At 48.9% G+C, this 13,142-nt stretch overlaps 1 protein-coding gene across 2 annotated transcripts in view; it reads left to right on the forward strand.

Moving 5' to 3' along the window:
* LOC311239347 (NADPH--cytochrome P450 reductase-like) overlaps positions 1-13,142 on the forward strand; it is an 85,429-nt gene that overhangs the window by 66,048 nt on the left and 6,239 nt on the right. For both annotated transcript variants that reach the window (XM_084327652.1, XM_084327653.1), the window contains one exon: positions 5,729-5,996. In XM_084327652.1, coding sequence (XP_084183778.1) covers positions 5,729-5,996 — 268 coding nt within the window. The remainder of the gene's footprint in view (positions 1-5,728; positions 5,997-13,142) is intronic.

Here is a 13,142-nt window from a genome sequence, read left to right on the forward strand (position 1 = left end):
TTCAAGATGGCGGCTCTCTGTTTTCGTTCAGACTCTCCAAACAGTGACGCGTCTCTCTTCTGACCATCAGTGGTCTGCAGTTTTTCACGTGACATTTATGGTACCAGTTCTACCCGCTTGGCTCGCGCTTGGAACCAGAGTCGAGCAGGGACTAAAAAAGTACCCGAAAAAGTACCTGGTACCAGGTAGTACCAGGTACTTTGGTAATGGAAAACCGAAAATACCGAGTAGAGTAGAGTAGAGTAGGTACCATGCAGTGGAAAAGCGCCATTATTAGAGGTTATTTTGTACAGTACCATCTGCACTGAAACATACATTTCTACAGTACATGCAGTTGTTGGTAGATAACCGTGATTATGTTTATTTATTTATCTATCTCTCTGTGAGCAAAACCTATTAATATTACATATGTGTTGGCGGAATCGCGTCAATGTTTGTTATGAATAAAACGCCCGAAAGTTACAAAGTAGCCTACAGTTGACAGCTGGGCCGTGTAAACGTTACAATGTACAGTCGCGCGAAATAATGTTATGACATTTACATTTACATTTAGTCATTTAGCTGACGCTTTTATCCAAAGCGACTTACAAGTTCTGTACGACAAGCCATCAGGAAGAGCACAACTCTATCAGCTGAGTAACAATGTTCATCAAAGTGTTGAGTGCTACAGTGTAGGTTAGTTTATTAGGACAAGTGCATGACAGTATGGTTAGTTAGGGTTAGATTTTTTTTTTTTTTTTTTTTTTTTAAATTCAGATAATGGTTGAAGAAGTGAGTCTTTAGTCGACGGCGAAAGATTGGACGTGTTTCGGCTGTCCTAACTGGGGTGGGTAGTTCATTCCACCATTGTGGGGCAAGGACTGAGAATAGGCGACTTCTCTTTGATGACCCTCCCGGAGCTTGGATAGGAGTAGGTCTGAGGCGGCCAGAAGATGCAGAGCGTAGGGGTCTTGAGGGTGTGTAGTTAGAGACCATTGACCGGAGGTAGGCGGGAGCAGTTCCCTTTGCCGCACGGTATGCTAGGTCAAGGGCCTTGAAGCGGATTCGTGCAGCAATGGGGAGCCAGTGCAGGTCCCTAAGAAGTGGGGTGACATGGGCCGACTTCGGTAGGTTTGAGATCAGGCGGGCCGCTGCGTTCTGAATGAGTTGAAGAGGCTTAGTGGCAGTGGCCGGGAGGCCAGCTGAATTATGAATGCCTGAAATAACATAACATTACAAAGTACAGTTGACAGCTGGGCTGTGTTAAAGTTACAATGTACAGTCGCGCGAAATAATGTTATGAATGCCCGAAATAACATAACATTACAAAGTACAGTTGACAGCTGGGCTGTGTTAAAGTTACAATGTACAGTCACACGAAATAATGTTATGAATGCCCGAAATAACATAACGTCACAAAGTACAGGTCCAGCTCAGTATGATGTCATAATCAAACATTCTAGAACATTTGTGATGTCACAGTATGATGTCATAATCAAACATTCTAGAACATTTGTGTATCTATTCAACAATTCTCTCACAGCTGAGTGTGGACGACAGCGGGGACGAGGGAGAGTAACTACCTCCCCGCGCATGCTCAGTGCTGAATTCGAGACTAGATCCGTTGTGGTCTGACCAAGCCTCGTTCTGACAAAACGAAAGCGCTCAAGGTGCAAAACGAATGTCTAACTCGGCTGCCACGTGTGTTGCGCTCTGGAAAGCGAAACTCACCTGAAAAACGAAACGAAAACAGCCTAGGTGTAACTCCAGCCTCAGGGGGTTCATGGAGTTCAGGAGGTTCAGGAGACTCAGGGGGTTCAGGAGGTTCAGGAGACTCAGGGGGTTCAGGAGGTTCAGGAGACTCAGGGGGTTCAGGAGGTTCAGGGGGTTCATGGGGTTCAGGAGGTTCAGGAGACTCAGGGGGTTCATGGAGTTCAGGGGGTTCAGGAGACTCAGGGGGTTCATGGAGTTCAGGGGGTTCTGGGGTTCAGGAGGTTCATGGGGTTCAGGAGGTTCAGGAGACTCAGGGGGTTCAGGAGGTTCAGGAGACTCAGGGGGTTCATGGAGTTCAGGGTGTTCAGGAGACTCAGGGGGTTCATGGGGTTCAGGAGGTTCAGGAGACTCAAGGGGTTCATGGAGTTCAGGACTCTGAGGTTCAGGAGGTAGAGCGGTCGTCTGGTAATCTGAACGTTTGCGGTTCAATTCTGGCTTCTCCCAGCAGCGCATCCATGTGTCCTTGAGCAAGACACTTAGCCCCTAACTGCTCCCGATGAGCAGGTTGGCTCCTTGCATGGTCTCCTCCGCCGTCGGTGGGTGAATGTGAGGCATAAGTTATAGAGCGCTTTGGAGAAAAGTGCTATATAAAGCAGTCCATTTACTATTTGTTATTTTGCCAGGGACCATGCACAAAAAAACATTAATCTCAATTCACGAGAGAAGATAGATTGCACCAAATTGAGCAATTAGCTCATTTCCATCTGTAGTACAAAATACAATAGATATACAAATACAAATACAAAAGATAAGATAAGATATTCCTTTATTGATCTCCTTGGGGAAATTCAGGCAGCATGGGGGAGGGGGGAGGGGAGTTACAGGTAGTAAAAACAAGCGGTGTAAACAATTATGGATGTTCGATATTGGCTTTTTTACGGATATACCGATATTGTCCAACTCTTAAATTCCGATACCGATATCGACCAATACCGATTATATGCATGGTTTCCCCCCCCCCCCCCCCCCCCCCAAAAATTGAATCATTTCAGGTCATAAACATTACTGTACATATCTCTTGTCGTGGAATTAACACAACATTATGCATACTTTTGACAATAAATAAAATAAGAATTTGTTCTTACTTGCTTGCCTGGGTAAATAATGGTTAAATAAATGTAAAAAAAAAACTATATATATATATTTTTTTTTAAACCGATACCGATCATTTTCGCTATTACATTTTAATGCCAATATCGGCCGATAATATCGGACATTGACATATAACAAATCAATATAATTAACTAACTGAAATATACAGTATTCACATAAGGTGCAGTATGCATAAGGTAGTGTTAGGGCGTTTTCACACCTGTAGTTCGTTTGCTTTGTTCCGATTCAGGGAGACACTGGGACTATAATGATACAATGTTGCACTTGTCCCTTAGTTCGTTTGTGTTCACACTGCTGTGTTAACAGCGGACCAAAACAAACGCACAGGCGAGCAAACTGTCACTCATTGGTCAGACTTTGGGGTGCCCCCCCCAACCCTGAATCTCCGCGTTACATTGAATCGGGGAGGGGAGAGCGGGGGGAGCAAATTAATGAATGTGGATGAGAGCCGTGATGTAAGTGGTTGCAGATACGGCTGTGGGGGTGCTAGAGACATGATCGAATAGACTTGTATGCGCCAGAATCTCCTGAACACGGCGTGAGCCATTCCTAATCGATCAGAACTAATTCGGCAGCGAAAAAGCCAGTTTTTAAGCAGAGCATCCCCCATGCACATGCGCAGATTGCCCACAGATTGTGATGCAACGCACACCCGCCCTGGACTGTTCCATCAGAGGGGGGGAGCTTCGGTGGCCAGTGTCCTTTCAGCCGAACAGGATAATGAAACAATGATCCCACTAAATGACCAGACACGTCTTATGGCGACATCTACAATTACCTCATTGAGTCTCCAGGTAGACTAATGTTTATATTTAAGTGCAGTGGTCTGTAGCCACTCACACTGGCCACCGAAGCTCCCCCCTCTGATGGAACAGTCCAGGGCGCGTGTGCGTTGCGTCATCATGCAGCGTGTATACAGTACGGCAAGTGAGTTGTGTCGGTTTGTTAAATCGATTGCATTCTCACAGCGTACGAGTCGCGTCGGGTTCGTTTGGAAGTGCGCCGAGACCACCCTCTCTAGGTGGTCTCGGCCCGCTTGTTTTGTTCCGCAACAGAATGTGATTGCTGTGTTCATATATGCCCAACTGAACCGAAATAGGGGGTAAACGCTCCAGGTTTCGGAACAACGGCTCCAAACGAGCCAGGTGTGAAAAGGCCCTTATTGTCCTTTTTAGGTTCCTATTAGTTCTAGTTTGATGTCTGGCAGCAGTCCCTGCCCACTGTTGTGGAGCCTGATGGCCGCTGGTATGAAGGACTGGCCGAGGCGGTTAGTTGAGTGTCGGGGGGGGGGGGTATGAGTCTGTGGCTGAACGTGCTTCTCATCTTGACTAGCTCATCGTAGAGGGGGTGGGAGGGATTCTCCACCACGATGGCAGCCAGATTCATTCTCATCCCCCTCTCTGCCATCACCTCTAGTCTGACCAGCTCGACTCCCACCATGGAGCTAGCCTTCCTCACCAGCTTGTTCAGTTTGTTGGTGTCCCTCGAGTTGATGTAGCCCCCCCAGCATGCAACAGCATAGAAGAGGACGCTGGCCACTACAGACTGGTAGAATGACTGCAGCAGTCTATTGCAAACATTGAAGGACCTGAGTCTCCTCAGGAAGAAAATAAAATCACAATCATAACCACATTCCCACCCTAGCCTCCCTCAATTGCATTACAGAAGTCCATACAGCCACACACACACGCACACACGCACACACACACACACACACACACACACACACACACACGCACACACACAGAAAAACTGTCACCTATAAAATATGAGAAATCATGGCTATAAAATATAGAAATGTTAAGCATCAATCAAATTAATACAGATTGTATCATCACATCCCTATTGTGGCCTATGGTTAGCCACTCTGCCCCCTAGAGTTGGTTCTCGGGGCATGGCACATTGTGTAAGACCAGTTCAATATATGGTTCAATCAGTGGGCTCCAGTTGCCATGTCAGTACCTTGGTCCTGAGCGATGGCAGGAGTGCACATAGCATGCATGTCTCTGTGGGAGGAAACCCACTCACAGCCTCCACTCAGAACCATCCTGTTTGTGAGGTCACGATGCTGCCGTAAACCACCACACCACTCACAGCCTCCACTCAGAACCATCCTGTTTGTGAGGTCACGATGCTGCCGTAAACCACCACACCACTCACAGCCTCCACTCAGAACCATCCTGTTTGTGAGGTCACGATGCTACCGTAAACCACCACACCACTCACAGCCTCCACTCAGAACCATCCTGTTTGTGAGGTCACGATGCTACCGTAAACCACCACACCACTCAGAACCATCCTGTTTGTGAGGTCACGATGCTACCGTAAACCACCACACCACTACGTCACCCGTGTGTTATTTTTTTTTATCTACTTTTTCTCTATTTTTTCCCCCTCCCATCCCAATTTAGTCGTTATGCCAATTCCCTTCCTGGTCGTTGCGCACTTCTGCCCCCTACTATCGGCCTGGGGAGGGAGAAGACTACCACATGTCTTCCTCCGATACATGTGGAGTCAGCCAACCGCTTCTTTTCACCTGTCAGCGAGGACTCTCACCGGGGGAGTGTAACGCGTGGGAGGATCACACTATCTCCCCCAGATCCCTTCCCTGCTGAGCAGGCGCCCCGACCGACCAGTAGGAGTCGCTGTTTACAAGGACCAGGATACATACCCCACCGGCTTCCCACCCGCTAACACTGCCAATTGTGTTAGTAGGGACGACTGACCAAGCCGGAGGTACCGCTGACAGCTGGATTCGATCCCAGAGTCTCTGCGGTGGTAGGCGAGCGCTTAGTCCGCTGCGCTACCCAGCCGCCCCGGTCGCCCGTGTGTTCTAAAGGTGTCCTGTTCTCTCCGCCTGCAGGTTCACACCAACAGCATCCATATCTGCGCCGTGGTGGTGGAGTACGAGACGAAGACGGGGCGCCTCAACAGGGGCGTGGCCACTAACTGGCTGAAGAACAAGGCGGTGGGGGATAACGGCCACAAGGCCACGGTCCCCATGTACATCCGCAAGTCCCAGTTCCGTCTGCCCTTCAAGGCCACCAACCCAGTCATCATGATCGGCCCGGGAACCGGCATCGCTCCCTTCATGGGCTTCATCCAGGAGAGGGGCTGGCTTAAAGAACAAGGTATTCAGGTGTGTGTGTGTGTGTGAGGGGGGGTGTCCATAGTTCCTGCTGTCACTACTGTGGCTGCACAATTGAACCCTTGCACTGAAGAACCGTTTGAGTGTTTTGAAAGGGTTTTGGACAGCTCATCCATTTGCAGTTGTCAATCCAAAAATCAATCCAAAGATCAATCCAATCAATTATATGAGTGTGTAAATGGGATAATATCACCAGAAGGTACTCTACGGTCTTTAACTATGGATGAACACAATACTCATCTTCATCCGAGCTACTCCATTAATTAATAAAATGTAAATGAATTACAAATAATTTAAATTAATGATGATCTCAGAACAGAGCTGTCAAAAACATCCTAATTGTCACCATCAGCGTATGAGAGATTCCCCATAAGCCATAGATTTAGAGAACCACCTCAAGAGAACCCAGGTTCAAGTGCAATAAGAGTAAAACGTGTTTTGTGTACTGTATATTCTATGTGTTTTGTGTACTGTATATTCTATGTGTTTTGTGCACTGTATATTCTATGTGTTTTGTGCACTGTGTTGTGAAGGGCCAGATTAAAGCTGAGAATCTACATTTATTGTTTTATATACATTGTATATTATTTATATATACACGGTATATCCCTTTAAACCTGCGTTCGAACCATAGTAATATTCGCTCTCCTTATTGGATAACGCCCGTAGGCACCAGCCCGCAAGCCCCCAAAGTCAGGTTCAAAGACTAACCCAGGCATGTCGTAACATGCCCGGAGACAGCGTATTGATTCCAGACAAGAATTGAGGTTTGGGACTAGATAACCACTTAAGTATATATACGGCGCAGGTGCGCACAGCAGCAGTTCGTCTAAAGTCTGTCTGTGTTCGGTAACAGTGAAGTGAACAGCAGTGCGTCTAATAGAGCGTTGAGAACACGTGCGAATAGAATAGTAAAGTGTCAGAGTTTAATGCAGTAATGTCAAGTTCGACCTATTTTAATGTGAAGTAAATAGTCGTTCATTATTGTATATCGTGCAACCCAGTTCGTTCGTGTGTAGCATTACCTAACGGTTCGTTCGTGTTAGCTAGTGAACCTTAGCCAGGGTGCGTGGCCTAAATACGTTGGTGCCAGTACCCGAGGAGGCCTAGTCGGAGAACCGTTGGACATGTGCACAGGAGAACCAGCGGCGGCGATTGCAGAACCATTACTGGTTGGATTATATTGATTTGGAACGTGTTACCCGGAGAAGAGCCTCGTTGATTTCCACTATCGTTTGGGATTTAACCTCGTGAGGATTACACTCGGGCTGGCCTCATGGACAGAGGCTGGCTAGCTATCATCGTTTGCTATCGAGCATTGGATTACAGTTATTGCTTTTGCTGCTGATCGTTGGATTTACAAGGACTGACTTCTGTACGTGGAGTCCCTTTATTCTTCATTGAATCAGACTGAGTATCCGAACATTCCTCTATCCTCTAGACCTTACAACTCTGAGAGGAACCCAGTGTCTCCAGGCGGTACCAGCGTTGCCTTCTATAATTGCTATTATACGCCAGGTGGCGTCAACCTAGTACCCATCGTAGGAATCCTGCTATTCCCAGTGACTCATGCTACTGACTGACTTTATGCATATTCTTCGCCATACAAGCGCGACCCTAATTCTCATTCTGTAACCTAATGTTGCATAATAATAAAATACCCTCAAATACTATTTCTTTGTCAATGCCGTGTTATTATGAGTGTCCACCATATCTATTCGATGTACTGTCTGGCCAGTAATTAAAGTACATACATAGCAGTGGTTTAATCTATCACAATCTTTAATACAGTCAGGGATTTGTAACCCCTCAGTTACAATTGGTCCTTCGAGCCGGAGGGTATCGGTAATCTTTAATATCATATTAATATTGATATGGCCAGCGGTGGACACTCTCCAAACGGCTCCCCCAAGCTAGAGCGCCCGCAGCGCAAACGTCAGCCACCTCCCTACCTGGAGGACTTCGCTTTCGTTTTACCCCCTAGCTTATCTAAACGGACGTTAAATACGGATAAAACGGATAGTTTAAGCATGCCCAATCCTATCGACTTGTCGGCCCTTCCAGTAGAGACCCCAGTGGGTTCAAACTAGGGCTGCAACTAATGACTAATTTGGTAGTCGACTAATCTGCCGATTATTTTTTCGATTAGTCGACTAATCGAAAACCAATGTAAACAACAACAAAAAAAAAAAAGGATTTTTTTTTTTTTTTTTAATTACCTATCTTTGTGAAAGTGGCTTCTCAGCTCTGGTCCAGCTGAAGACAGAGCAGAGGAACAGATTGGACATGGAGCATGACCTCAGAGTTGCTTGTCTACCATCACCCCAGACTTTGAGACTCTTGTCAGGACCAAACAACAACATCATAACATGATGATCCCATAGCAAATTAAAATAATGACTCATGAAACATTTGAATTTGGATCTTTAAGCCACTTTAAATGAAAATGTATTTGAAGAACAATACAGCAATCACTCATAACAAGATAAATAAATTAAATAATACAAATTAAAGTGGAAGTGTACTTTAAATAACTTTTGTTTGCTGTGTGTGAGAGGAGTCCGTGTGTGTGTGTGTGTGTCTTACTCTGATCGCTGTGTGAGTGAGAGGAGTGTGTACTGTGTAATTTGTGTGTGTCTTACTCTGATCGCTGTGTGAGTGAGAGGTGTGTACTGTGTAATTTGTGTATGTGTGTGTGTCTTACTCTGATCGCTGTGTGTGAGTGAGAGGAGTGTGAATGTGTGTGTGTCTTACTCTGATCGCTGTGTGTGAGAGAGAGGAGTGTGAATGTGTGTGTGTCTTACTCTGATCGCTGTGTGTGAGAGAGAGGAGTGTGAATGTGTGTGTGTCTTACTCTGATCGCTGTGTGTGAGTGAGAGGAGTGTGTATGTGTGTGTGTCTTACTCTGATCGCTGTGTGTGAGTGAGAGGAGTGTGTATGTGTGTGTCTTACTCTGAGCGCTGTGTGTGAGTGAGAGGAGTGCGTGTGTAATGTATTGTGTCTAGTCCAGGGGTCTCAAACTCGCGGCCCGCGGGCCAATTGCGGCCCGCGGGATGATATTTTGCGGCCCCCTACTGGACATCAAAGTGTAGTGTTAATGCGGCCCGCGCACTACTGTTTGCCGAGTCGTTGCGCGAGAGTTGGACGTTTTATTTATTTGATCACTTGTAGGCTACCATAGCGCAGGCTCATGACAGCAACGTTATGTTAGTGACTTGGTTGAAACGTGATTCCGGAGTGATATGATATCAAGTAAAGTGGAAGCAAATGCATCCTCGCTATCTCTCTCCTCTGCGAGCAGTGCTGCGCGCTGTCCGCCTGCACTGCCACCGTCTGTCTGTGTACGAGTCTGGTCCAATCACATACGTGTCCCGTCAGCGTTTTTCCCCCTCACCCACAGTCTGCGAATCAGAGGCAGAGTAGGGGAGTAGGGCGGGTCTTCACGGACTGCATGTCGTCTCTCTCTTTCAGTCAGTTCAAGTCGGAGCAGAGTTGACAGCGCTGCGTATCTACAGTAAACTCACTCCCAGTTTTATCTCTGTGAGATAAATGTAGCTATTAGCCTATTTTCGCCAGCAGGCAGCCAGCAGAAAAATATGGCATTTTCAAAGATGGTCAGTAAAAGAAAAGTCGACTGCAATTCAAAGGTGAATGGACGGAAAAAGTCCCAGCCAGGGGCGTAGCTGGAGATTCTGGGCCCCATGAAAGAATCAATTTGTGGGCCCCCAATCTATTAAAAAATGTGGGGCCCCCAATCTATAAAAAAATATGGGGCATTTATTTATTGATAAACGCATAATATGGTTTTTACCTATTTTTTTTATAAACAGCTTTGTGATAGAATAAAGAAAATGCACAGTGCATTTCCATAGCTGTGGATGAGTCCACTGACACCACTGAGAAGCCTGAAGAACCGTTCATGTTCTGAAGAACTGTTCATGTTCTGAAATGTTATTGCTAAAGATTGAGAAGATTGGATCAGTTGTACTTTTTTTTTGAATACTTGAAACCCTTTTTTTGTGGAATATTTGATGCGGCCCAGCCTCACCCAGACTCTACCTCCAGCGGCCCCCAGGTAAATTGAGTTTGAGACCCCTGGTCTAGTCTGATCATCATCTCCTGCAGGGGAACAATGTTTTCAATGTCCAAAATTTGCTATGGGATCATCATGTTATGATGTTGTCTGGAACCCTGAGAAGCCACTCTCACAAAGTTTTTTTTTTTCTTTTTTTTTAATGACTAATCGACACAACAATTTCTCGTTGACGATTTTTTATAATCGACGTCGTCGATTATGTCGACTAATCGTTGCAGCCCTAGTTCAAACGAAACTGACTTAGCTCATGGGGGGGACCAAGCGGGACATGACGTGACTATACCTAAAGACAGCGCCACCGGGATAGACCCCGGAGAGCCCCAGGATAAAGAAAGCGCCCCCGGGATAGACCCCGGGACTCAAGAGACCCAAGAGCGCGCACCCGAGACAGACCTCGGCGCGCAACCAAGAGAGGAGTACCGCGCTCAAGAGATGGACCTCGGGGCGCGGGAGAAATCAAGAAGCAGCGCCCAAGAGATGGACCTCGGAGCGCGCCAAGAGGACAGGTCTCCACCAAGCCCTGTCAGCGCCCGATCACCTCCATCAGCGTCATCCCCCAGCGAGGCTGAACAGAGACTAGCGCAAGCCTTAATCGCCACGCTGACAGCTTCAACCGAAAGAGAACGTATCCAGGGTGAGCGCGACCGTCTCCAAGCACAGACACTTAGTGAGCGCGAACACTCTGCAGTGGAACGAGAGCGCCTCCAAGCGCAACAACAGAACGAGCGAGAACGCATCCGACTAGAAGAGAGTCGCCTCCAGGCCGACACAGCGATGACCATCAGACTGGAAGAGAGGCGCCTCCAGGTTGAAGAAAACATTTAGCGAGACCGCGCCAACGCGCAACGCGAGGCACAGCGCGACGTCGCCAATGCACAGCGCGAGACGGAAAGAGACCGGTGGCAGGCGCAGACGATGGAGCAATTGCTCCAGAGGGCGACTCCCCACTCCTCCACCCGGAGCTCCCGGAGATCATCACGACACGGGTCGAGGGCACCTTCCCCTCCCCGACAAATCTACACGGGACCCAGCCAGCAGGAAGAACCTGCCTACATCGCCGAGCCCCCTCCCCCACCAGTCTATACGGGACCCCGCCAGCAGGAAGAACCTGCTCACGTCGCCGAGCCCCCTCCCCGACCGGTCTATACGGGACCCAGCCGACGGGAAGATCCCGCCTACGTCGCCGAGAAACTAACTAAGAGACTCCAGGACCTAGCGGAGGACGGGGGAGGACATCAAGCCCACCAGCACGAACCTATTTTTGACCAGGAGGCCCAGTACAGCCCCGACCTCAGCCCCGAGCCACTGCGTTACAAACCCCCGATCCAACCCATGGGTGAGTTTAATACACAGTCAGCACCAAGGAGCAGTACCTGGGGGCCCGGCCTCTGGTACCCACCCAGCACTAACCCACGACCCCACGTACGGGGAGACTCGCCAAGGAGGCCTCTCCCCCTACGCGCATCGGTGTCCCAGCCATCCATGGCATCTTACCTTGGAACACCGACGTTCCCAGACTTTACGCGCGAGGACAGAGCACAGTACACAGAATTACGCATGTGTTTAGAGACTAATGTCCGATGTCCACGACGAGTCGTATATATATGCCATCCTTCTCAAGCATCTCAAAGTGCCCAGAGCGCATAACATAGCGCTGGCATATTCGAACTCAAGAACCCCCTACTCAGATGCTCTGGTGGCCCTCGACGCGCGCTATGGACGCATATGGGATTACGTGATCCAAGAAATACGAGATATCGACCGCCTCCCCCCAGCCAAAGACAATAGAGCACTGGATGACCTCTCTATCAAGGTACAATCCCTCGTGGGGATGCTGGGGTCCCAAAAGGAGAAGGGGAGATATGAACTGTATGCAAATTCTAACGTGGAGCGGATACTGGAGAAGCTCCCTCCAGCCCGTCAAGAGCGTTTTCGGCGGCAGAGAGACAACCATGACCCCAACGGCCCAGAACCATCCCTCCTAGACCTGGCTGATTTCCTCGCCAGGGAGGTCAGCAGTCTACGATTAGACACGTTCGTGTGGGGTGGCTCTGACCCCAAAGATGGACCGAGAAGGTTCAACGACAACCGCCGGTCCGTGACCGTGATGCACCAAGCCGAGGCTGAGTCACGGCAGACGAGCCACAACCCCCACGTCAAGGAGAAGTGGAAGGCTGTTTGTCAGTACTGTGACAGTGAGCACCAGCTGTCACAGTGCGACGCCTTCAAAGACCTAACCACCGCCGAAATAGGCCAGTGGCTTAAGGACAAACGCCGCTGCTTCCGCTGCGCACGCGGCCACATGGCAGCCGACTGCCGCCTGAAGAAAAGATGCGGCAAGTGTGACGGCGCCCACCTAGATGTCCTGCATGAGAGCAACAAGCGTTCGTCAGGAAACCAAAGTAGGCCCGTCACGGTGATGTACCAGGCCGAGGCGGTGTCACCACCGGCCAGCCTCAACACCCCCGCCGAAGAGGAATTGAAGATCGCATGTACTTACTGCGACGGCGGACACTGGCTGGCACAGTGCGACGAATACAAGACACTGACCCCACGCCAAATTGATCAGTGGCGTAAGGCGTACACGGAGGGCGCCGCTGACCGCATCACTGTGCGAGGCCCAAAAGCGAAGACTAGCCCGACAAGGCAACCGACCAACAGGAGTGCTCCACATAGACCCCAAGTACAGCGGGAGCCCCCGAGTGCTCATCAAAGTGGTCAGAGTGCTCCTGAGCTACGAGGACAAGGTCCTGGACACTTACGCCGTCCTAGACGATGGGTCAGAAAAGACTCTCCTCGCTTCCGCCGCAGCCCAGTTGGGCCTGCGGGGTACCAAAGAAACAATGACAATCCGCACTATTCAGAGAGACCTAAAAACCATAAAGGGCAAGAACGTCTCATTCACAATAGCAGCGGTCGGGCAGCCCGAGAAGCGGTACAGCATCACTAAGGCATTTACAGGCCATGACATAGGTCTGTCAAGCTACAACTACCCCATCCCACAGCTGATGGCGAAGTACGCGCACCTACGCA

This window comes from Notolepis coatsorum (genome assembly GCF_963971535.1).
Source record: "Notolepis coatsorum genome assembly, chromosome: 1".
NCBI lineage: Eukaryota > Metazoa > Chordata > Actinopteri > Aulopiformes > Paralepididae > Notolepis > Notolepis coatsorum.